The sequence below is a fragment of the Curcuma longa genome, chromosome 9 (genome assembly GCF_044706935.1).
Source record: "Curcuma longa cultivar G26 ecotype Majalengka, Jawa Barat chromosome 9, ITB_CL_G26_1.1, whole genome shotgun sequence".
In the NCBI taxonomy this organism is placed as follows: domain Eukaryota; kingdom Viridiplantae; phylum Streptophyta; class Magnoliopsida; order Zingiberales; family Zingiberaceae; genus Curcuma; species Curcuma longa.
In genome coordinates this window covers 5,946,485-5,973,689 of record NC_133869.1, presented here as the reverse complement: position 1 = coordinate 5,973,689, position 27,205 = coordinate 5,946,485, and the positions used below count along the sequence as shown (strand labels likewise).

The 27,205-nt window shown below is 36.6% G+C and overlaps 1 protein-coding gene across 1 annotated transcript; it reads left to right on the top strand.

Moving 5' to 3' along the window:
- Nucleotides 1-424: 424 nt before the first annotated feature.
- LOC141834838 (succinate--CoA ligase [ADP-forming] subunit alpha, mitochondrial) lies at nt 425-26,972 on the top strand. Its single transcript, XM_074722215.1, has 7 exons — nt 425-693; nt 3,010-3,219; nt 4,841-5,011; nt 5,075-5,198; nt 5,679-5,740; nt 25,849-25,930; nt 26,561-26,972. Exons 1-7 carry the CDS (start codon nt 469-471, stop codon nt 26,698-26,700), a joined length of 1,014 nt encoding a protein of 337 aa, XP_074578316.1. The 5' UTR covers nt 425-468; the 3' UTR covers nt 26,701-26,972.
- The last annotated feature ends 233 nt before the right edge of the window (nt 26,973-27,205 follow it).

Here is a 27,205-nt window from a genome sequence, read left to right as displayed (position 1 = left end):
TTTACTGAAAATGCCATTAAAAGTATGATGAAAAAGTACTAATTGTTCATATCAATGAAAAATGTTAGTAAATATATAATTGTATATTAATATATCTTTTATCATATTTATATTTATTTTTCCAATTCAAGTCATTGTCATTCTTCATTTCATTGCTGCTTGGTTCAATTTATTAATTTTTTTGTTTTATGTAATCAACTTTAAATTTTTGTTGGCACTAACAACAATACTAATTTAAAATGAAAAGATCCCACAAAAAGTTACTATTTGGTAATTATTTCGATAGAAGACCAAACTAAATAAAAACAAAAATCTACAAAAACCTATTTGGCAATTTATTTTTATTTGTTTTCTAAATGAAACATAGTTGAAATAAATATAAAGGAAACCTGACGGAGAAATGTGATTCGAACCAACTCAAAGTCTCAATAACTCGGGTGAAGCCCTCGGAGTCGGCGGCCCCTTGCGATGTCTCGCCAAGCGTCGAAGTTGATCGGATCCATCGCCTCCAAGATCTTCGCCAACCCTACGTCCTCTTCCGCGCCGCCCTCCCTTTCCCGGAGCTTCAACGCCGCAGCGTCGCCTTCACCGGCGGTCTTCGTCGACAAGAATACCCGTGTGATCTGCCAGGGCATCACCGGAAAGAACGGGACCTTCCACACTGAGCAGGCCATCGAGTATGGAACCAAGATGGTGAGAGCCACAACTACAACTTCACCTCTTATCTCTTTACTATAGAATGGTTGCTGTGGATTTTTTTTTTATAAAAAAATTGATTTCGTCTGTGGAATTTGTTAGTTTGGATCTGTGTAACTCGTTCTGTACCTTGCGCTTTTGAGGTCCTGTTTTTTTCCCCCCACTTTTCTTTCCCATTTTGTGTACGCGAGATGACTGCCATTTCTTCTGCATTATGGTTTTCTAGTTAACCGCAGCGGCCCTTTTCCCCTGCCCGTGTGTTTCGTCAATGATTAATGATTCTTGTTTTATGTCATGACAATTGCGATTCCGCATTAGGGTATTCTTGTTAATCTTAGTGCCTTGTTCCTTGCTCGTGTGTTTCGTCAATGATTAATGGTTCTTGCTTTACATCGTCACAATTGCCATTTCTTCTGCATTAGGGTTTTCTAGTTAACCTTAGTGGGCCCTTTTCCCCTACCTGTGTGTTTCGTCAATGAATAATGATTCTTGCTTTCCATAATGACGATTGCCATTTCTTCTGCATTTGGGTTTTCTAGTGGTTATTTTTCCTATTTTTTTGTGTTTGTCAATGATTCTTGCTTTACACCATGACAATTTTTTTGATATGATAGCTAGATTTAGGTTGGCTGAAACACCTTCCTGAGCTAGATTTAAAAAAAAAACCCTAGTCATCATGAGTAGCTGTTACTGGTAGTTTATTTAAGTGTGTGATAGAAGCAGATTTAAAAGCTACTAATTGGAATATGATAGAAGCAGATTTAAAAGCTACTAATTGGAATATGTATTCTATAGCAAAGTCATAATTTGATCTAAAATTTTGTCAACAACTACAAAGTTCCCTATCATTCGATGCACTGTATAGTATCAATTAAGGTAGCTGGTGCCTTTTCATGAGTTCTTTTTGCACTTAAAATTATATAATACACAAATCAGAATGATATCAAGGTTAATTCCTTTGATATGTTGGGGCTTAATGCTAAGTTCGTTAGCAAAAAAATATATCTGATGATAGAAAATAAGAGGGATAACTATTGAGTTCTTGGATCATCATTGTTTGATATAGGGACTTGGAGATTCAAAATCAAGATGTTTATGCAAAACAAGGAATTTAATGGGAATGCAATATTTTGTGGAGCGAAGAAGGTGTGATCTAGATATAAGTTATCATAAGCAATCTAGGTATCTCTAATATCTGGGCTCCTCCTGTATCCTCTGCATATCCATGTTGGATACTGACATTCCGAATCAACACTTATCCCTTAACTTCGTTGGGGTTTTATAGATAGTTGCCATATACTTAGATCCATATCCATGTTAGACAATTATATGCTAGTTCAAATATGATTGGTCGGAGTTCCTATGAGGAAACAGGGCGACACTGGATATTGTTTAGAATCTCGGGGCTCAACCTCATCCTGGATTTGTAGCTCCATACTCTGGAAACCATGGATAGGTTTTGAGGGTTGAGCATCCTTTTGTACAATGCCTTGGTAGGACTCCTTTGATGGAGATTCCCTTAGAAGCCTAGAGGACAGCCAATTGGCTTCTTTGTGATTGGCTTTTGCTTGAGGTCAACGTACAAACCTTTCTAAGTAAGTTAATACACAACATTTCATCCTTGGATCAAATGCTTGATCTTTTATCTGCTATCAGTATGTGTAATATTTCTAAGCTAGTTATTTTGACATATTAATATTGTCATGGTTGGAGTGTAATGATATTTACATAGAGCTCAACGGAGAGAGAAGTTTTATCTAGTTGACATCAAATAGTTGGTATGAGCATGGCCTAATGATGACAATGATTAATAACGGATTGAGCATGCTGGTACAAATACCCTATTTGTATCTGCTATCAGTATGTGTAATATTTTTAAGCTAGTTATTTTGACATATTAATATTATCATGGTTGGAGTGTAATGATATTTACATAGAGCTCAATGGAGAGAGAAGTTTTATCTAGTTGACATCAAATAGTTGGTATGAGCATGACCTAATGATGACAATGAGTAATCATGGATTGAGCATGCTGGTACAAATACCCTATTTCACCGTGTCATACTTAATCAAAGCTTTTGCAACAATGGAATGTTGATCTATAAATAGATTTCTATAAGAATCCACCAGAATCTCCATCATAGCTTTCTGTCTAGTGTTGCTGAGGAAGCTACAATGTGGTAGTTATTTTCCTTCCTTTTTTTTTTGCTCATACGTAGTTTTGTTCTGTGAATATGATAGGTTTTATTCAAATGTCTTGGACATCTATTGGCTGATTAATTTCATGCTGAATCATTGCTCTCTTTGTTGTAGGTTGGTGGGGTGACACCTAAGAAAGGTGGAACTGAACACTTAGGTCTTCCAGTCTTCAATACAGTTGCAGAAGCAAAGGCTGAGACGAAAGCTAATGCATCAGCTATTTATGTCCCTCCACCATTTGCTGCTGCTGCAATTATGGAGGCAGTTGAAGCTGAGCTAGATCTTGTTGTATGTATTACTGAAGGAATTCCTCAACATGACATGGTAACTCTCAAGTTCTTATTGCTCTTTCTATACCTGTTGTGGAGTTTTTCTATGTTTTGTGCATGGATTATCTTACTTTCCTATATCCATTCTGGTTGGTGATTAGGGTAGTATGAATTTGTTAGGAGACCCCATATCATTTGCATTGTAATTTAGTTGTGGGCTAATGAAGGGGTCAATGCACTGGTGAATGAACTATTATTAACTTGGCTTAAGAATTTTGGGGTATGATTGGTATTAAAACAAATATATCTGGAGCATGGTGTGGTGTTGTGGCAATCACTACCACTGTGATAGTGGAGCTACCATTAAACCTCACATGCCATGGATTAAGGGGTGATTACGAGTTGTGTGTTGGATTTCAGGTTGTTAATCTTAAGTGGGGGTAGATTATGATAACCCTACTTATCCTTGTTGACAGATCCTGTTGCCCTCTTTTTCTGTTCCCGTTGCTAGCTACTCTCCTCCTTGCATGTTCCAAATGTCCCTTCACTATTATTTAAATCTAGCTCATTTACACACGGCCTCCCTTGATTCAGGGCCCCTTCCCCTGTTGCCACCCTTCACTCAACATCAGTGCCTATTATCTTCCCTGCTTCTACCTTTACACCTCCCTGCTTTCCAGAAGTTTTGCCACCCTCTTCCACTCTGATATGTGACACCAACCTGCCCTCATCTAATCCATCTCTATGAATAATGTGATCTCTCCTTTGGCCTTCTCAGCACCTCCCTAGCCCCCTCTGCTTTACCACCATGTGGCACAACTCACACAGGTCTCATAAGTGATCTCTTGCATGTTCCCTTTCCTGAAAACACACAAAATCTCAGCAATTCCAAAAAGAGCAAAAAAAAAAAAAAGGAAAGGAAGATTTGGGCAGACTGCACCTGTTAGAGGAAGGGATATCTGATGCAAGGAAAACATATGATCTGGTCTTATATTCACTGTCAACAGAAACTGCTGGAGCAGAATCTGGATACAATGCAAAACTATTTTGCAACACCTGTTAGAGGAAGGGATATCTGATGCAAGGAAAACATATGATCTGGTCTTATATTCACTGTCAACAGAAACTGCTGGAGCAGAATCTGGATACAATGCAAAACTATTTTGCAACAATTGCATGAATTTGAATTGGGATCCAATGCAGGTCTGTTTGGGAATAAATGAATAAGCAGTAGATGCTGTAGTTTAGGACTGTAGAATATCATTTTTTTGTGGTAAAGTGGACCAAAAAACATAAGTAAAAAGTACTATATAATGCATATGATTGAATCATAATGTATTGTTCAATGCAGATCATGAATCACAATTATAACAATTTCAATCTATTTAGTCTCAACTTTGCATTTGAGCTCATTGTCTGCTTGAGGGCTAATTGTCATTACACTTAAAACTAAGAATATCAACAATATAACCGAAAAGTTATCTTACTTGTAGAATTGAAAGGCCCAAGATTTTGATAATGAAATTTATTTCCAAGTCCATCAGGTTTACCTTATCACATTACAAGTAAATAGCTTTATCTGTCATTGAGTTTATGGCATTTTACATTGTTATCTAGGCAGATCTGTTGTTTTATGGGATTTAATAAAAGTTAATTACCAATTGTCTGAATATCAGGTTCGAGTAAAAGCTGCTCTGAACAAGCAATCAAAAACTCGATTGATAGGACCTAATTGTCCTGGCATCATCAAACCAGGAGAATGCAAAATTGGAATAATGCCTGGATACATCCACAAGCCAGGACGAGTTGGGATTGTTTCTCGATCTGGTACCTTAACATATGAAGCGGTATGTATGACGACTTGTTATTGAAGTCAATTCTGACAAACAAACTAAGTGTTATACTTGTAGGTCTTTCAAACAACTGCTGTTGGTCTTGGACAATCAACTTGTGTAGGAATTGGTGGCGATCCTTTTAATGGAACAAACTTTGTCGATTGCATATCAAAGTTTCTTGAAGATTCTCAGACTGAAGGTCAGTTGAAGACCAGGACAAACACTTATAGTTGCTTCTAATGTAGTTGAATTCATGGAATTTTGTCCTTTTGGTTTGCTTATAGAAGAGAATCAGTTGGGAAGCTTCATGAAATTGGTACTAGATCAGTATTGTTAATGTATGTAAATCCTAGATGATCAGATCAATCTATTGTAGCCATTTAAGTCTGGATTAGGAACCAAATTTTGGTTGTGTAGGAGTTGAAATTTTTTAACCTATTTTAGACTTGGGTTAGGATCGAAGTGTTAGGTTGGATCTGATTTGTACTTGATCATCTTCCCAGATCTCTCCTTATTCTCAGTTATGTTACTGTTTGTATAGTTTTTTTTTAAATTATAAAGATATTTTCTCATTAGTACAGCAGTCTTAAATTTTCTGCTCAGTTATTTTGCTGACATAATGTTTCTTGTTTCAAGCTGAAGAGTTAAGTTTGATTCCTTGTTATGACTTGTTTTTCAGGTATTATTCTTATAGGAGAGATTGGAGGAACTGCAGAAGAAGATGCTGCTGCACTAATTCAGGTCATGTGTTTGCCCTCCTCCTGAGTTTATGCTTGTTTTTTCATTTCTTGAGCTTGAGCATGTTTCACTTCAATGTGTAATCTGCACATATTTGTCTAATAAGGTTCAAAGTTGTTCTTAATTTCTCCCAAAGCTACTGCACTTCATGAGAATGTATTATGGAAGAATGATTACTTGCTAATTTAAGAATGATCTTGTAGTGCTAGCTGCATGTGTATTGGTATTTGTTTTTATTTGCTATCTTGATGTTTCAGAATTTTTTGTGCAGAATGTTATGAGAAGCGCTCATATAGAAGATGTCATATTTGTTGTATAGCCTTAATTATCTTTTTATATGCAACAAAATTTCATTAAGTACTTATGATTGTCAATATCCATTTATTTCCTCAGCATGCCAGTTATGAGTTTGTTAAACTATTAAACCCCACCCCCGGTGTCTAAAACAACTTTTTAATACTTTATTCCAACAACACACTCAGTACGAAGTAGTACTAGAAAACTACTACTTAAAACCAGAGTCTCAGTCCTTGAAACTTGACTTAACCTACTAGAAGTAGAATTAGCTAGCCTAAAAGCAACCACACCCACTTTGAATCCTTTTGACAAAGGAGAAGGACTCCAACTATTTGACGACACAAATATGGTGTTCATCAAAACACCCAACATCTGTAATACTGGCCACTCTGTTGACATCAGAGTCCAGTGTAAGTTACATATTCAAGGACATGAGCTAACGCTTCATGCTTTCCTCGATAGCGGAGCCACCAACTCCACTATAGTCGAGGCCCTGCTAACCTCTTTTCTTCTAGCCCAATTGATCAAACAAACTAATACCCCATTAGTTAGTACTAAATTCGACGGACAAAACTTGTACCAAATTTGTGAAAAATACACAACTACGTTTTTTTTACAAATTGCGGGACTTTTAGTACTCCTATTACCCTTAATCAACTTTGGACTCACCCTCTTCCTCATAAGAACATCCATCTAATCTTGGGACTCAATTTCTTAGTTGCTCTAGATCGAGCTCTCCTATTGACTAAAGACTATGCGGTTTTTTTTTGTCCACCCCAGTCATAGCTCTTGTTCTTTTTGACTACCCATCAGAAGTTCGTGCTAGTAAGTGTGCTGAAACCCCTCCCTCATCTTTCCGTTCTACCTCCACTAGGTAAGGTTAAGTGTTCCTGCAACGAAAACGGAACCTGTAAGTAGGGATCCTGCCAATAGGGAAACTGGAACTACTTGGCTTAGAAAGCCTTTCCGATACGGAAGATGTACCAGGCTATATTAGCCTATCTGACTTAGAGGATAATGAGATTCAGTTAGACCTCATAAACCCCACGTATTTATTAAACTTGATTGAGACTCGGGACAACTTAGACTCTGTAATTGCCAAATTAGAAAAATTAAAAATTATAGGAGAAAATCCCACTAAATATTAGGAATAAGATAAGATTTATTGTAAACTAAATATTATAAACCTAAATCTCACCATCAAAGTACAAGATCTAAGATATACCAACTGGGAAGCTGAAGAATGTGCCATGTAGATCAAACAGTTAGTAGATCTTGATGCTATACAAAGGTCAACCTTTAGACATAGAAGTCCTGCCTTTATTGTTAATAAAGGAGCTGAGCAAAAAAGAGGATAGTCTCAGATGATTTTTAACTATAAATGTCTAAATGACAATTGTCATGAGGATGGATATAAAATACCAAATAAAGACCAACTACTTAACAAGATCCAGAATTCCAAATGGTATTCTAAATTTGATATGAAATTTGGATTTTGGCAAGTCAAAATGCATCCTGACTCTATTGATTGGACTGCATTTTCCTATCTAGAAAGACATTTTGAATGATTGATTATGCTATTTGGACATAAAATAGCTCCTCAAGTATTCCAAAGAAAAATGAATGATGTATTTAGAGGAGTATCTGCTTTTACATGTGTATATATAGATGACATATTAGTCTTTTCCAAAATCAAGGAAGAATACTATGCACATTTACACATGATATTTAACTTATTTGAAAAACATGGATTAATAGTTTCCAAAAGAAAATGAAACTGGTTGTTAATTGCATACACTTTCTTGGAGCAGAAATAGGGCAAGGGAAAGTATCCCTTCAGGCCCATATTTCTTCTAAGAAACTTAATTTCCCTGAACAAATGGAAGAAATTAAAATACTCTGATCTTTTCTCAGCTTACTAAATTATGCAAGACCCTATCTTAAAAACATAAGGAAAATAAGCGGTCCTTTGTTTAATAAAACTTCTACCATTAGACAGAGGTACTTTAACCACCATGATATTCAGCTAGTAAAATAGATTAAAGAAATGGTTAGAAAACTTCCCGTCTTTAGTTTACCTCTTGATTTTGACTATCTAGTCATAGAAATCGACAGGCGTGAATCAGGATGGAGAGGTGTTCTATTCAGAAAACCCTCTAAATACGACCCTGAATATCAGAGTCCTTGTGTAGATATACCTCTGAAAAATACAAAGAAAAAAGACATCTTTCATCCTTAGACTAAGAAATACTAGTAGTTATTTACTGTCTTGATTCCTTTATGTTATTTATCTGTAGCAAATAGTAAATAACAATCAGAATAGATTATGAAGCAATTGTCAGGTATAGTTAGCAAACCAAAGGAACCAGAAAAGGATTAGGTTCTAAAAGATGGATAAAATTTGCCGATACTATCATCAACAAGGGATTAAAAATTAACTGAAGATATATTAAAGGAACAAACAATTCCTTGGCTGATACTCTTTCTTGACTACTTCACTAATCTTTTGTGTTTTTCTATTGAATGGAACAACAAAAGAAAGTACAACCATTCTCAGGGATTAAAACTATGAAGTTTGGAAATCAGGAACTTCAGCAGTTCCCCAAAAAGGATGACCAATTCCATTACGATCATAGATCACAACTGGATAACATCCAACTTTGTATAAGATAATATCTGGACCATTCCTACTGCAGCAGGAATCTCCAACCACAAAATAACTATCATTAATACCTTGACTAACTATTCATAACCATGGTTCAGAAACTGATGGGAAAGAAGTTTTCTTGTTATGTTGTGTATTCAGGGGCATAGGCAGGAGTATATGCAATTTGGGATGAAGTGAAAACTTTCATCTCAATATGTGATAAACCCTCATACTGAGGTTTTTACTCAATAGAAGAAGCCCTTACTCTGTTCGGGCTAAGGCAGGTTCTTCTTACTTCATCAACACTTTGTTAAAATCCGATGGAGCTAAAATCCAACCGGATAAAACATATAGTATGGCATCGGACAAAGATCCAATGCTCGCAACTACTTCTCTTGAGGATAGTAACCCTTTCCTCTATGACTTATGTGATATAAATTTACGAGAGCAAGCCTCTAGGCCACAACTGTCAAAAGAATATCGATCACTCGAGATTCTTCAAGCTAAGGCAGGAAAGCTTCCTCAAAATATTCTCTCTGGGTAGAAAAATAACCTACCAGAAGATATTTTCATTTACATACAAGCTCTTGTAGAAACTTCCACACTTCAGAAATTCTGGAAGCTTTGTGAAGGCCTTAAATGGTTTCATACTAATCCTACTCCAAGCATTTCTATTATTTATCAGATGGCATACAATTATAAAAAGAGATGTCTCAAGGCATTCCCTCAATGTGACATTATTAAAGAACCAGAAAGGCTAGGGTGTAGATGCCAACTCACTTATTCTTTTCGAAGGACTAATATTGCTTTCAAACAATTTGAACAACACAACTTTAGGCAAACTTATAACTTACTTTAATGGACTACGGACTGCTACAACAATTATGGGTACATGATTTTGAATCAGCTCAGTCCTTTCCATATAAATTTAGTTTCATACTACAACATGCCTTGGAAATAGAGACTTTTGTAGTCTGCTACTTGGAAAGTTCTCCGCCAGAATGGATCGATCTAAAGATCGAACCAGCAAGACACTTAATAAGGATAGAAATCAATGACTTAAATAGACAACTTGAATGTTTTAAGGAAAACAATTCTAATTCTAAACAATTCTGATCAAGACTGGACTACAACCATCTCTCCTCCAGATCAATTAAAGCACTAGAGAGCTTCTATACAAGGAAGTTCATGGATGTGGAATAAATACCACGATCCTTATGACCTTCTTCTAGCAGGGGAAACATATACAGAAAAGATGTAATAGCCCAAGACAATGGGCACTGCATTCTTCCCCTACAAATTCATCACTCAACACCCTAGATTATGCCAGCTATACCATAAAAGAAACGAAGATTGGATAAACGAAAAAGAAGCTAACCTAAACAGAAACTCTCCTATTTTATTTCCATCACTACTCTCAGTAGAAGAAAATAATATTATTAACATGATGGAAAGGGTGACTTTAAAAAGGGTCCCACACGGTCGGCCCCACGACCATCAAGGTATGACACTCATGGGATTCCTTGTCATCTGCCCAACTTAGTGAAATGCTCACACTCGTTATTGTCCTTTTATTGTCCTTTTAGACAGTTCACTCCACTCTCAAAGATTCCTTTTGAGTGCTCACTTATTGTCCTTTGAGGACAATTCTAAAATATTATATTGATGTTCCTTTGGAGTTTGGAGCTTGTGCGCTTCTTTATAAGAACCCCTTGAGAGCAATGTAAAAAATAGAGAAGAAGGAGAAGCAGAGAGAGATACTAAGAATAGTTTGTGAGTTCTTATTTTTCTACTAGCTTGTAAGTTCTTAATTTCCTTTGTAAGCTTTTTGTATTTCCATTAATGGCAGCTTAATAAATTTCTAGGCTAAGAAAGGCTCCGCCTTACTCTGGTGTTTAGATGTCTTAACCCTTCTTATTTCCTCAGTCCTTATCCAAGTATACCTTGTAGAATGATAACTGTGTAAGGAGCAAGATTGTCTTGTTATGCCAAAACTTATAAGACCTGTGCAGGCTAAAGTAAGGCAACCATGGTTGAAGCTGAAGTAAGTCCTAAAGAAGGCCGGGGCAAAGTTAATTAGGCAATTCCTATGTCCTTAGACTGGTGAGGCTTACTAGAAGAAGAAAGAAAGGGAAAATTAAGGCTAGAAGAATGACATCCTTTCTGACACATAGCCAAACTCCCATCAACCAATCTACTACCCTCCTTTCTGAGTAATTTTCTCATTTCACGTACAAACCTTAACTAGAGAAGATCTAGGAAATTGAGGATAAATTTTCAGGCTTATTTCTTTGGTCCCTTCTAGGTATACTCCTTCTAGGTAACTCATACTCCTTCTAGGTAACTCACTTCACCTCTAGTTCTGCTGTTTCCACCACACTATTCACCAACAAAAACAAAATTGTATCAGAGCCATATTCCTAGGACCAAAATGACTTTTCATGTCCTCTTCTAATCCTCTTCAAGAATTTAGAAGGTTAGATTACTTAGATCTAGCGTTGAACACCCTGCACGAAAGATCATAACTTTGGATCAGAATAAACACAGTTGTTTTTTTTGGACTAAACTCCATAACCACTCTTTACATTCTGATAGTTCACACTTAAACTCAATCACTGATCTACGTATCAGTTTAGGAAACTCTTTAGAATTCCAACAGAAAAATATTTTTCTGTTACTAGAAAAACACACTAACAGCTTGGTAACACAACCAGCTACTCATGGAAGTAAGGCGAAATTTAGACTATCTTACAGAATCACAAGATTGTTTAAACAAACGAATTAGCCAACTTAACTTAGCTAGTATACCCACAAAAACAGATATACTAATGCTGTCTAAGCTTATTAATGATAATAAGCCTAAATACTTAGAATCTCAGTCTACAACCCTATTACATCAAATCAAAGATTTGATTACCATTCAGAACTCAGATTGATGAAGAACTTAAGAATCTTCATGCTATATGAACTCAAATATAATGAATAAACTATCATTTGAAAATACCCACTATGATGAGGCTTTAGAATACACAAAACAGTATTCTAAAAATAAAGAAGACAGATATTATACAGTTGATTTACTTGGGAAAAGTGATCAAATCCAAATCCAGCAAAATAACACTATAATAGCCCTTTTAACTTCTCTACATCGCAGGATAACACTTATAGAACATAAGCTGTTAGGCATAGAACTGCAAGTTCAAGGAACTACTTCTTCCAACGTTTGGAAGGAAGCCTTAGAAAACTTTAATAAAGACTTAAGCAAGTTATCCACAGGAAACATAGTCTCCAGAAAACAACCTAGAAATTATTCTTTTTTAACTTAGAATCCAGAGTCTTCAAAATGAGCCTACAACGCAATCAAACACAGATTCAAACAGAACCTTTTACTGACCCTTCACAGATATTGAGAAGAAATGTATCAAACACTTCTTGGTTAGACAATATACAAACCAGATGAAGTAGTTTTTCTAGCCATCGACTAGAACTCATTGACATCAATAGAGATATCAATATTTTCTCTGATGAACAGTTGACTTCACTTAACCCCAGACGCTTATATGGGCAAGGGATGTTATCTATAAGTACGTCTATTTTCAGACATCATAGTACAGAACCTCTCCATCTCCCAGATGGTGGAGAAGAAAGACTTAACCCAATGACGGGTGAATCCACTAGGGCACTACTAAGTAGAAGACATAATTACAGCCATTTATGATTAATTGTGTTTGGACTTAGAGGCCTAACCCGAACAAGGTAGGAGGCAAAGTCTTACTCAGGGTTTAAAATCTCGTGCCGAACCGGTCGAAACGGGCGAAATTTTTCGTTCCGCCCGCCGACCGGCACCGGCACGGCCCGGCACCAGCCCATCCCAGCTGCCAGAGTCGCGCGACTCCGGCGACCGCGCCGGAGTGGTCGTGCGACCCCGGCGGCCTCGCCGGAGGGGTCGCGCGACACCTCCGGCGCGGCGGCGGGGTCGCGATCTCGCGATATCGCCCGCGCGTGCCGAGATCGGGGTCTTACTTCTGTTATATGATTCACACTTCTCTGACAAAGAGAACGCCATCATAGGACTTATTGAGGTAGACATGAATAATAATCTAGGGATTACTTATTTATTCCCTAATTTTAACATGACGATCAAGGATTTTGATACTAGTCCAAGCCAAAGGCTATGGAAATTTTCAAAATAACAATATCCAACTAGATATTATCTTTTTAGGAAAAACTGTGAACCATATCAATAACAACTTTAAAGTAAAAGTAAATGATATAATAGAAACACTTAGCTCAAAAGGAATTTATTTTCTTAAACCTAGAAATTTTGATTCTGAAACACTAGCACGATTGGAATGGACTATAAACTTAGATACTATTGACCAATGACCAAACCCTTAAATCAATTGATTCCATTATGTACAAAGATAGAAATGAAAATTTAACGGTTAGGTTTGTGGGATATCAACCTTCTACTTCTCAGAACGAAGCAGAAATAGAGGATGATAGTTCAAATCTAATGAATATAGAAGATACATCTCCTCTACAAATACTTAGAAAGCTACATAGGCAACATTTGAAATTAGTCGACAAGACTAAAATTCAGCAAGCAAGCCAGCAGGCTTTGGCGTTAATGCAAGTAGCCAACGAAGACTCATTCTTCAATGAATATGTCTACCTGCCATATGAGGTATTTAACCCAAGCAGACTTAGTCGAATTTGAACAGTTTGATAAAAAACATAAAAAGCTTGAAGAAGATTGGACATTATATTTTGACCAAGACCAAAATATAATCGCCTAAAAACTTCCGGATGATACAGTTACAATATCATCAGAAAAACAACTGATGAATCCAGAATCTTCTGCAACTTCTAGGTCGGCCTATGAGGTTAATTATCCAGAAAGTACAATGCGTACCATGGACTACAACCAAGGCCATCCACCTAGAAGAGAAATAACCCCTTAATCAAACAATAATCCTTTGTTAAGGATTATTGGTAGAAGGAGACCACCTGAAGTTACTTTCTTCAAAAAGGATTCAGTACTTCTCTTCTGCAAAAAGGTGGAATCTGCCACTCCAACGACCCCACGACCATTTATGAGGAGGTAAATTGAGAAACTGTAGTTGGTCACGACGGAAGAGGGTATTGCTAAAACAATTTCAGTACTTCTCAATATAACTGAATGTGATCCTCAGTTATATGATACTTATCTTGAGCAATAGATAGTATTAGTTAAACGAGACTATTTTTTTTTCTGATGGTGAATAGTGTGGTGGAAACAACAAAATTAGAGGTGAAGTGAGTTATCTAGGAGGAGTATACCTAGAAGGGACCAAAGAAATAAGCTTGAAAGCTTATCCCAGGTTTCCTAGATCTTCTCTAGTTAAGGTTTGCACATGAAGTGAGAAAATTACTCAGAAATGAGGGTAGTAGATTGGTTGACGGTAGTTCTAGGCTGTGTCACAAAGGATGCCACTCTTCTAGCCTTAATTTTCTCTTTCCTTCTTCTTCTAGTGAGCCTCACCTATCTAAGGATGTAGGAATTGCCTTATTAACTTTGCCTCAGCGTTCTTCAGGACTTGCTTTCAGCTTCCAGCCATGGTCACCTTACTTTAGCCTGCACAAGTCTTATAAGTTTTGGCATGATAAGACAATCTTGCTCCTTACACAATTATCGTTCTACAAGGTATACTTGGATAAGGACTGAGGAATCAAGAAGGGTTAAGAAATCTAAAGACTAGAGGAGGGCAAAACCTTTCTTAGCCTAGAAATTTATTGAGCTGCCATTAATGGAAATACAGAAAGCTTATAAAGGAAATTAAGAACTTACAAGCGAGTAGGAAAATAAGAACATACAAGCTATTCTTAGTCTATCTCTCTGCTTCTCCTTCTTTTTTTATATTGCTCTTGAGCGGTCCTTATAAAGAAGTGTGCATGTGTCGGACTCCAAAGGAACTTCAATATAATGTTTTACAGTTGTCCTAAAAGGACAATAAGTGAGCACTCAAAATGAATCTTGTAGTGGAGTGAGCTGTCCTAAAAGGACAATAAGTGAGCATTTCGCTAAGTTGGGGATAAAAAGGAATCCCATGAGTGCCATGTTGAGTCACCCTTTTTAAAGTTCCATCATGTTAATAATATTATTTTCTTCTACTGAGGGTAGTGATGGAAGTGAAATAGGAGAGCTTCTGTTTAGGTTAGCTTCTTTTTTATTTATCCAGTCTTCGTTTCTTTTGTGGTATATTTGGCATAAACTAGGGTGTTGAGTGGTGAATGTATAGGGGAAGAATGCAGTGCCCATTGCCTTGGGCTAGTATATCTTTTCTGTATATGTTTCCCCTGCTAGGAGAAGGTCATAAGGATCGTGGTATTTGTTCCACATCCATGAACTTCTTTGTATAGAGGCTCACCAGTGCTTTAATTGATCTGGAGGAGAGATGGTTGTAGTCCAGTCTTGATCAGGATCAGAACTGTTTTCCTCAAAGGGTTCAAGTTGTCCGTTTAAGTCATTGATTTCTATCTTGATTAAGTGTGGTTCGATCTTTAGATCGATCCATTCCGGCGAAGAACTTTTCAAGTAGCAGACTACAAAAGTCTCTATTTCCAAGGCATGTTGTAGTATGAAGTCAAATTTATATGGAAAGGACTGAGTTGATTTAAAATCAACCCATTTACATGGAAAGGACTGAGTTGATTGAGGTACATTTTCGCCTTGGCCTTTTTGGTTCTTTAATCCATGTACATCCTTTTTATAATTGTTGTAGCTGGAGTCTGTAGTCCATTAAAGTAAGAGTGTAATACCCGTAATTTTCCTTCAATAATTCCTTGATATTAATGAATGATAGATTAAAGAAAATTTAGTAGAAATTTCTAAATGGGCCTTGATGTTAAATGAGCTTTTAGCTTTAATGGGCCATTAGTAGGATTTTTCCTAATGGGCTTTATGGTTTAAATGTTTTTCATAATGGGCTTCTCTTATATGGGCTAGCTAATGATAAAAAGGAATGAAATTGGGCCTTAAGGAATGGATAAGTTAAATGGGCTTATCTCATGTGGGCTTTGCAAAAATAAAAAGAAAAAAATATGGAGGAACCAAGGATTGATCCTTGGACCTCAAGGAAATGGCAAGCCTAGTAGAAGCATGGGATAACCAAATGGGCTAGCAAGTTTATCTTGTGAAAAGGATAGGGGACATGCTACTTAAGGTTAAGGGTACATGAAGGGGCATAAGAACAAGTGAAGAGGCACTTTGCTTGCCTTTACTTCATGATTAAAGGAGAGTAAGGGAGGAGTTTCAAGAGTGAAATGTAACCTCCTTCTCCACTAATCCCTTTTAAGCCTTTATTGCCGAAAATCCTTCTTTCCCCATTCTCTCTCACCGAAATCTCTCTTCTCCCTCTCTTCTTCTTGTGGCCGAGAGCTCCTTGGGGAGTGTCTTCATCAACAAAGCTAAGGAAGAGGAGCAAGGGAAAGGGTTTCTTAGGAGAATCTAAGGAGAAACAAGGAAGGGTTAAGGGCTTCACAAAGGCTTTATCTTCTTCTTCTCTTTAGGGTAAAATTCTCTAAAGGTCTAGGTAAGACTCCCCTCACCTTGCAACATAATAGCTATGTTGATGTTTTCATGATTTTTAATGTTTTATGTTGTTGTTGATAAAAGCATGAAGAAATCTTTCTTGAAGTTTCGGCCATGATGTTGAAGTTAGGGTTTTAAAGTTAGGTTTTGAATAAGCTATGTTCTATATGATTCATGATGATGTTTAAGAAAACTTGGTTGTTTTCCATGTGGTTAAAGTTTAGGGTTTCATGTTGTAAACTTTAAAGTTTCGGCTATGGCATGTTTAGGGTTTCAAAGTTATGTTTTTAACCATGCTATGTTTGCAAAAGAATCATGATGATGTTTTATGATAGATCAAGGTTTCATGTGTGGATAAAACTAGGGTTCCATGCTAAAAAGGGTTTCGGCCATGTAAGGGAAACTTTAGGGTTTTGAAGTTATGTTTTTAACCTAGTAATGGTTGAATATGCTAGGTGATGTTTAACATGCTTTAGGGTTCATTTGATTGAATCTATTCCATGTTATTTTGTTTTAAAGGTTTCGGCCAGATCATGTATAAGAGGGTTAGGTTAGGTTTCAAACCTAACTAAGGTTGCAAATGCTATGTAATGAATTTCCTATTATGGTTTAAGGTCTCATGTGGTTAGATTTAAAACAAATCAATGGGTTTATGGCATGTAGGGTTTCGGCCAACTATGAAACAAGAGATCTAAGTGATGTTCTAAACCTAACAAATGGTTTCAAAGGTTAGAGAAACTTTAACAAGACATAGGGTATCATGTGGTTAAGCCTAACCTAGGGTTTCAAGCCCATGAGGTTTTCGGCCAAGACATGTAGGGATCTCAAATGATGTGTTAAATCTAGTTAATAGGTTTAAATATCATTTGGTGTTCTCCTATGATGATAAAATGGATTAGGGTTTCATGATAGGATTAAGAATCTAAAGGGACTCTAAGATGATTCGACCAACCTTAAGAAATTAGGGTTTTGGTTGGGTCTAGGGTTTCTTATGTGATCAACCATGAAATGGATAACTATGATTAAACTTGTTTAAGTTTCATGTAGTAAGAATGACAAGACCCTAAGGAAAGGAAACCTATAAGTTTTGCTTAACCCTAAGGAAAGGTTAGGGTTTAGGTCAAACAAGGGTTTCAATAATGTTATCCATGATATATGTTTATCTCATGCCAATGTTATGAAATGAGATCATGTTATGTTATAACATGCTGCATGAAATGATGTCTCATAATATGCATGTATTGTCTAGATTATTAAGTTCTAATTCAAACATCATAGCATATCAAGTCTTAAACCAAACAGTTAAACAATCCAACCATCCAACATGCAAGTATTAAAATTTTCATATTCCAGGAACTCTGTCACGTCACTACCACACACATCATTTAGTCAGCCTTGTCCTGCTGCCTCCCATTGCTTAATGACTTCTAATTTGGCTCTGCAACATAAGAAAGAAAACTATAAGCACGAGGCTTAGTAAGCTCCTTTCCTACTCACCAAAAACCAATCGTCACTTCAAGCATAACATTTACATCATATGATAAACACATAAGCATAAAAGCACATTATCATGGCATAAAGCACATAAACATTCCTTCACCTTAACATTGAAATCATATGCATATAAAATGATGAAAATGCCTTTGAAAACTTATTATCATAATAGATAAACATAATCATCATCATCATTATTTGGGGTCCCCGGCTTGTACCCATTCATTCTTTGCGCGCCATTCCTTCAAGTAAGTACGAGATAGCTAGTCTCGACTACTTGGTAACTAGGTCTTCTGTCTTTCGACCTAGGGGCGTTCTTAGGTGCCCATCCCTTGGATCCCTTTCAGGTTCCGGTACAAGCCATTCATTAAAGTAAATTAATGTACATGCTTTCATTTCCTTTTCATCATGAATGTTCCTTATCATTTCATCATCCATTTAACATGGTGAACATTCAGACATCATTTCATGTAGCATGATATAACATAACATGATCTCATTTCATAACATTGGCATGAGATAAACATATATCATGGATAACATTATTGAAACCCTTATTTGACCTAAACCCTAACCTTTCCTTAGGGTTAAGCAAAACTTATAGGTTTCCTTTCCTTAGGGTCTTGTCAATTCTTACTACATGAAACTTAAACAAGTTTAATCATAGTTATCCATTTCATGGTTGATCATATAAGAAACCCTAGACCCAACCAAAACCCTAATTTCTTAAGGTTGGTCGAATCATCTTAGAGTCCCCTTTAGATTCTTAATCCTATCATAACCCTAATCCATTATATCATCATAAAAGAACATCAAGTGATATTTAAACCTATTAGCTAGATTTAATACATCACTTGAGCTCCCTACAAGGCTTGGCCGAAACCTCATGGGCTTGAAACCCTAGGTTAGGCTTAACCACATGATACCCTATGTCTTGTTAAAGTTCATCTAACCTTTGAAACCATTTATTAGGGTTAGAACATCACCTATGTTCCTTGTTTCATGGTTGGCCGAAACCCTAGTTGCCATGAACCTCTTGATTTGTTTTAGATCTAACCACATGAGACCTTAAACCATAATAAAAACTCATTACATAGCATTTGCAACCATGGTTAAGTTTGAAACATAACCTAACTCTTTTATACCCAATCTGGCCGAAACCTTTAAAGACCAATAACATGAAATAGATTCAATCAAATGAACCCTAAAGCATGTTACAACATCACCTAGCATACAACCATTATTAAGTTAAAAACATAACTTCAAAACCCTAAGTTTTCCTTTTGGCCGAAACCTATCATAGCATGAAACCCTAGATTTATCCACATGGAAAACCTAAACCCTCATAACACATCATCATGATTCTTTTGCAATCATAGCTTGGTTAAAAAAAACATAGCTTTGAAACCCTATCATACCATAGCCGAAACTTTAAAAGTTTACAACATGAAACCCTAAACTTTAACCACATGAAAACAACCAAGTTTATACTTAAACATCATCATGAATCATATGAACATAGCTTATTCAAAAACATGTTTTTAAAACCCTAACATCAACATGGCCGAAACTTTAAAAACAAGGTTTCTCATGCTCTTATCAACAACAACATATAAAACATTAGGAATTCATGGAAAACTTCATCATAGCTATTATGTTGCAAGGTGAGGGGAGTCTTACCTAGACCCTTAGAGAATTTTATACCCTAAAGAGAAGAAGAAGATGAAGCCTTTGTGAAGCCCTTAACCCTTCCTTGTTTCTCCTAGATTCCCTAGCCCCCTTGCCCTTGCTTGCTTCCTTAGCTTTGTTGATGGAGACACCTTCCAAGGGAGCTCTCGGCCAAGAAGAACAAGAGAGGGAGAAGAGAGTTTCGGTGAGAAAATGGAGGGAAAGAGAGGAATTTTCGGTGATAGGAGAGGCTTAAAAGGGATTAGTGGAGAAGGGAGTTACAATTCACTCTTGAAACTCCTCCCTTAAAGTCACTTTAATCATGAAGTAAAGGCAAGCAAAGTGCCTCTTCACTTGTTCTTATGCCCCTTCATGTACCCTTAACCTTAAGTAGCATGTCCCCTATCATTTTCACAAGAAAAACTTGCTAGACCATTTGGTTATCCCATGCTTCTACTAGGCTTGCCATTTCCTTGAGGTCCAAGGATCAATCCTTGGTTCCTCCATTCTTTTTCTTTTTATTTTTGCAAAGCCCACATGAGATAAGCCCATTTAACTTATCCATTCCTTAAGGCCCAATTTCATTCCTTTTTATCATTAGCTAGCCCATATAAGAGAAGCCCATTATGAAAAACATTTAAACCATAAAGCCCATTAGGAAAAATCCTACTAATGGCCCATTAAAGCTAAAAGCCCATTTAACATCAAGGCCCATTTAGTAATTTTACTAAATTTTCTTTAATCTATCATTCATTAATATCAAGGAATTATTGAAGGAAAATTGCGGGTATTACAATCCTCCATACCTTCTGAAAAGTTCGTCCTCGAACTTAGAATAATTCCGGATATCTCCGTTTCATATCATCTTCACGTTCCCATGTCATTTCTTCAGACTGTTGGTTTCGCCACAAGACTTTGACTAAAGGAACCTCTTTGTTCCTTAATCTTTTGACATCCCGATCCAGGATCCGTAAGGGTTTACTTTCGTAACTTAGATCCTCCTGGATTTGAACGGCTTGCGGCTCAATCACCTTGTCTGGGTTCGGAATACATTTCTTCAGCATTGATACATGGAACACATTAAGAAAACTTCTTTTCTGTCGGTTTTTGAATAGTGGTTATGAAGTGAAGTTCTTGATTTTTGAACTTTGTTTTAATCCCTGAGAATGGTCGTACTTTCTTTTGTCGTTCCATTCAGTAGAAAAACACAAGATTAGTGAAGTAATTGGGAAAGAGTATTAGCCAAGGAATTGTTTGTTCCTTTAATATGCTCCCAGTTAATTTTTAATTCCTTGTTGATGATAGTATCAATAAATTTTATCCATCTTTTGGAACCTAATCTTTTTTTGGTTCCTTTGGTTTGCTGACTATACTTGACAGTTACTTCACAGTCTATTCTATTGTTATTTCTTGTTTGCTACAGATAAATAACATAACGGAATCAAGACAATAAATAACTGCTAGTATTTCGTAGTCTAAGGATGTAATATGTTATTTTTCTTTGTACTTTCTAGAGGTATATCTGCACAAGGACTCTGATGTTTTAGGGTCGTATTTAGAGGGTTTTCTGAATAGAACACCTCCCCATCCTGATTTACATCCGTCGATTTTTATGACTAGGTAGTCAGAATCAAGAGGTAAACTAAGGACTGGAAGTTTTCTAACCATTTCTTTAATTTGTTTTACCAACTGAATATGTTGGTGGTTAAAGTACCTCTGTCTAATGGTAGAAGTTTTATTAAACAGAGGACCGCTTATTTTTCCTATGTTTTAAGATATGGTCTTGCATAATTTAGTAAGCCGATAAAAGATCAAAGTATTTTGATTTCTATTTTTTCAGGGAAATTAAGTATCTTAGAAGAAATATGGGCACGAAAGGATACTTTCCCTTGTTTTTTTTCTGCTCTAAGAAATCTATGTGATTAACAACCAATTTCATTTTCTTTCATATTTTTCGAATAAGTTAAATATCATGCGTAAATGTGCATAGTGTTCCTCCTTGGTTTTGGAAAAGACTAATATGTCATCTATATATACATATGTAAAAGCAAATACTCCTCTAAATACATCATCCATTTTTCTTTGGAATACTTGAGGAGCTATCTTAAGTCTAAATGGCATAATTAGTGATTCAAAATGTCCTTCTAGGCAAGAAAATGCATCAATAGAGTTACGATGCATTTTGACTTGTTAAAATCTAGATTTTATATCAAATTTAGAATACCATTTGGAATTCTGGATTTTGTTAAGTAGTTGGTCTTTATTTGATATTTTATATTCGTCCTCATAACAATTGTCATTTAGATGTTTATAGTTAAAACCATTGAGATTGTCATCTTTTTTGCTCAGCTCCTTTATTAACAATAAAGGTAGGACTTCTATGTCTAGAGGTTGACATTTGTATAACACTATGATCTACTAGTTGTTTGATATGCATGACGCATTCTTCAACTTCCCAGTTGGTATATCTTAGATCTTGTGCTTTGATGGTGAGATCCGGGTTTATGATATTTAGTTTACAAGAAATCTTATCTCGCTCCTAATATTTTGTGGGATTTTCTCTTATAATTTTTAATTTTTATAATTTGGTAATTATAGAGTCTAAGTTGTCTTGAGTCTTAATCAAGTTTAATAAATAAGCGGGATTTATGAGATCTAATTGAATTTCATTATCCTCTAAGTTAGATAGGCTACTATAGCCTGGTAGGTCTTGTAGGACCAGTGAGAGCGCTAGAGGGGGGATGAGTGAATAGCGCTTGTCGTTTTTTCACACATTTTTGGAAATTTCGTTTATCAAACACAAAGTATGCAGCGGAAAGTAAAAAGTAAAAACAAAGTTAAAGACATTTTTATTTTTACTTGGTTCATAACCTCTGGCTGCTACTCTAAGGCCCGTAATCCTTGATTACTTTGTTGGGCAATTCACTAAATAACTCTAGCTTACAACGAGAAAGAGTTTCGCCTTTACAAATAAAATAAAAATATTAACATGTTTAATGTTCCTATGAATTAAATACTAAAGGACTTAAAGGAAATGCGCTAATGTTACCGACAAAGATGTTGGAGGTTGTGTGCGATACAACATCATAGTAGTGTCTTGGGAGCTTAGATCGTGTGAATAAGTGTTATAGAATGAGCATTCAAGTTGCTTCTAGGTTCTGGTCGCAGCTGCTTATATGGACCAATTCGAACGCCTAGATCTCCTCCTGGGCGCCCCCACGTCGGCTAGTCGATCAGCTATCGTAGCTGACTTAGCATCTTCGGACGCCTGGAATGTTGACGTGGCAGTTGTTGGATCAACCTTGACTCCGCTACTCCTCTCAGGAGAATTATCTTTTTGCCAAACATTTGGTCCTCCAGATCTGGTTGGACTTCTGTTTAGCATCCGATCCTCTGGCCCCCAAGACTTCCTTCTCGATGTTTGATCCTCACTGACTCATCGATCTGTTAGATGTTCGGTCTACTGACTCGCTTAGACTTCCCGCCTGGTGCATGCCCTTGATCTGCCAAGACTTCTATCTGGTTCACCTGAATAGGACTGCTTGCCCGATCCGCCTGACTAGGACATCTTTACCTGGTCCTACTAACTAGGATTTCTTTGCTGGCCTCCAACTAGAACTTTCCTTTCTCTGCACATTCAAATTAGCTCGTTAGGACACAACACAATCTTAACTTGAACCCTTTGTCATGATCAAAACACAGGTTTGATTATCTGGTGCTCCCTGCACCAACAGGTCTTCCGTATCGGAAGGGCTTTCTAAGCCAAGTAGTTCTAATTTCCTTGTTGGCAGGATCTCTGCTTACATGTTCCGTTTTCGTTGTAGGAACACTTATCCTTACCTAGTTGGTAGAACAGAAAGTGAAGTAGACGAGGTAGGGGTTTCACCATGCTTATTAGGGTGAATTTCTGATGGGTAGTCAGAAAGAACAAGAGCTATTATTGGGGTGGACAAAAAAATCACAGTCTATAGTCAATAGGAGAGCTCGATCTGAGGCAACTAAGAAATTGAATCCGAAGATAAGATGTATGTTCTTATAAGGAAGAGGGTGAATCCAAAGTTGATTAAGGATAATAGGATTACTAAAAGTCATGCAATTTGTGAAAAAATATAGTTGTGCATTTTTTACAAATTTGGTGCAAGTTTGTTTTTGTCCGTCGAACTGAATACTGGCTAATGGGGTATTAGTTTGTTTGATCAATTGGGTCGGAAGAAAAGAGGTTAATAGGGCTTCGTCTATAGTGGAGTTGGTGGCTCTGCTATGAGGAAAGCATGAAGCATTAGTTCATATCCTTGAATATGTAACTTACACTGGACTTTAATGTCAACAGTGTGGCTAGTATTACAGATGCTAGGTGTTTTGATGAACACTATATGTGTCGTCAGATAGTTGGAGACTTGGAGTCCGTTGTCAAAAGGATTCAAAGTGGGTATGATTGCTTTTAGGCTAGCTAATTAATTCTGCTTCTAGTAGGTTAAGTCGAGTTTCAAGGATTTGAGACTCTGGTTTCAAGTAGTAGTTTTTAGTACTATTTCGTACTGAGTGCGTCGTTGGAATAATAATATTAAAAAGTTGTTTTAGACAGGTTTCAAATTTATTTTTTACAAGTCTGGCAGGTAGCTCGTTTGTCTGAGGGATAAAACCCATATGTAAAACAAGGAGCATTATCAGTTCTTCCCGAAATATCCACTCACGAGGGCAATACCACTCACGCTGGCAATACCTTTGATAAGCTCTTAAATCTAGTAAGAGGAATAAATTGGCAGTACATTAAGTCAAAATTTTCCTCTTGTATATTTCCTAGTTGTTGTTCGAAATCAGTAAAGTCTGGTTGTGGTGGAAGATTGGGTAAGTTGTATTTCTCAGCTAGTCCATAAGGATGAGGGAGAAAAGAGTTGATTAAGGTATAATCAGAAGAAGATAGAATTTCTTCCATGTCTTCAGTGGATATGATTGAGTAAATAGAAGACGTATCTGAGACATCAGATTGTACCTCTATTAGATCCAAATTAGTATAACCTACTAGTTTGGCTTCTCTGGTGTATAGATTATTGCGATTAGGACATGCAGAGGATAAGTGGCCTGGCTCTTTGCAGGCAAAACAAGCTATTGTGTTGGAATAAGTCTTTTTAGGTTTAAATTTCCTAGGGCTTTTTTAGCCTTGCTCATACGTAGATAGAAAGTAGTTTTGGGCTGGCGTCTGGGCTTTGGTTCAAGCACAAGTCGTCTTCTTCTTGAATGGAGTGAGCCATATTGTTGAGGAGTATAGGTTTGGCTATAGAAACCATACTGTTGTGTTTTTAGTTGTTTATGTATCTGAATATAAGTACATTTCTCCTTAAGTTTTGAGATAATGTGGTGTATTCATAAGTGTGTGGTACGTTCATATCGGTCCACGCGTTATGAATTTCTTTATCTAATTCTCCAGGTAGTTTACTGAATAATCTTTCGCCTAGGGCAGGATTACAGTAATTATCGGAAACTGCGGTAAGGGATAAGAAATCATTGCAAAAGGATTTAATCCAATTCCAATTGAATAATTAGAGTTGTATTCATCATGGCTTCTTCTGCCTTAAATCTAAGCCTGTATTTGCATCACTGGCTATTAACAGTCTATGGATTGCATAACAGAAGTTGAGTATATTATTGTCTTGAGATGCAATTCATGTGACTTCATCTGGGAATTTCAGTTTAAAAGCTTCCCAAACTGTTCGGGCTACATCTCCTAAATAGTTTTCTCCTATTCGGATCATGGTGTCACCTGTCTCTATGTTGAGTTCATGTGTTCCTTGGTTATAGGACTTCCCAAAGTATATATGTAGAGTATCATGCCACACTTAAGGTATGGACATTCTCAAAGACTGCAGATTTCTATAATTGGTCGAGTTGAATCAACATGTGTTCCTTGGTTATAGGACTTCCCAAGGTATATATATAAGAGTATAATGCCACACTCAAGGTATGGACATTCTCAAAACTGCAGATTTCTATAATTGGTGGAGTTGAATCAATAGTTTGGTGTATGACCACCCTACTTGCCACCTTTAAACTGACTCAAGATATCTAGATACTGGCGGCGATATAGCCTTACCAGATAAAGTTTTTCATGTTTCACTACTGTTCCATTTCTCATTAAACATTCTCTGCCATCTAAACTTATTTCTATTTCTATTCGCAATTTCATTTTTGGTTGTCAATAAAGAGTATTATATCTTATATCTACAAGTCATTATAAACAGATCAAAAACTGTCAGAGACCTTCACTATCTTATATCTACGAGTATTACTTTAGATGAAAGATAATAGTTGTTTGGGGGACTGAATATAGTAGAATGGAATGTACTTGGCTGTTTGATGCATCTGTATTTTTTTAGGTTCATGTACTGATAGAGCTTTATGCTGATTAGCATTTGTTTTTTGCTGGCTAAACAGGAAAGTAAAACCGAGAAGCCAGTTGTAGCCTTTATAGCTGGTCTTACAGCACCACCAGGACGCCGAATGGGTCATGCTGGAGGTTTGTGCCATATCTCCCTAAACTAATTTGAGATGTCATTTTTGGTTTAAAAATTATGAACAATTGAATTTTAGTGTATAAACTACAATGTGGTATTAAAATAATCTAGTTAACTAAATCATGCATATTCTTTACCCTTTTTTGACTTCACACATACTGAAAGTAAGTTTTGCTCTTGGAGCCATTTGATTGATGATATTTTTCACTTGTGTACCCACAATTATGTATGTATAGTTTCTTTTTTGAAGTAATTATTCTGCCAACCTTACATGGATCTGAGAATTATGAGAAATCCAGAATTCTTTTCTGAAGTATATTTTCACTATTTATTGATAATAAATAATTGCACAGTTGGGCACTAGGTTGTTAAATCCATATTTTGGTATTAATCAAGGTTTTTAATGCTTCACGCCAAAAACAATGGTCCGGAGTGTTTGAAGTGCGGGTGGAAATCAAGGTTTCTAATGCATGCTACCCACCAGGTTGTCAACATGGTTTCTATTGCTATAGAGAACCCGTTGTTGTTTAACCTCGCCCTATTCTGTTTTGCCGCATCAGTTAAGCTACTTATTATAGGTTGAAGAATGGATTATGTTTTTACCCAGCTAAACTGCCAATACTTTCATGCAGCGATCGTGTCAGGAGGGAAAGGAACTGCACAGGATAAAATCAAAACTCTACGAGAAGCAGGAGTAACAGTAGTTGAATCACCAGCAAAGATTGGTGTGGCGATGCTTGAGGTATTCAAGCAGCGTGGTCTGGTTCATTAGCAGGCACGCTTCATTGTGAGTTGATGCAGAGTTCACAGAAATGCATCATTCTCTCCCTTTTCTAACCGAAGCATTTTGTTTTGGCCAAAGTCTTTTATTCAAGATTTCTTCAATAATTGAAGAAAACTCCAGATGTTTGTGTCGCTTTCATGCCAGTTTTTTCCGCCAAAGATTTGCTGAGTATTAGTTGGCCTGCGGGCTCAATGCAATTACAATTGCTATACCACTTTCTGTTCTGCAGAGGCAAGTATATGAATTTTATCCTTATTAAACATTTTGTAAAATTATGAATATCATCGGTTCTGTGTGTTAACGTCTAAATCCAACGAACGTATCTAAACCCTTTACAATATCATCGGTTTACTCGATCTTAGCTCTAGGCAATAAGGACACTACAGACTTGAATTTTGACAACATTCGTGAAAAATGATTGTGCTGAGGAATATAACCTAGGTCACGCATAGACTGAACGAACTTCGCTACTGCCACTAGAGTAGACAAGGCC

Coding starts and splice junctions, on each gene's coding strand:
- LOC141834838 (XM_074722215.1), top strand. CDS start 469: ATGTCTCGCCAAGCGTCGAAGTTGATCGGATCCATCGCCTCCAAGATC. Junction 694..3,009: donor TCGAGTATGGAACCAAGATG/GTGAGAGCCACA, acceptor TCTTTGTTGTAG/GTTGGTGGGGTGACACCTAA. Junction 5,199..5,678: donor TGAAGATTCTCAGACTGAAG/GTCAGTTGAAGA, acceptor CTTGTTTTTCAG/GTATTATTCTTATAGGAGAG.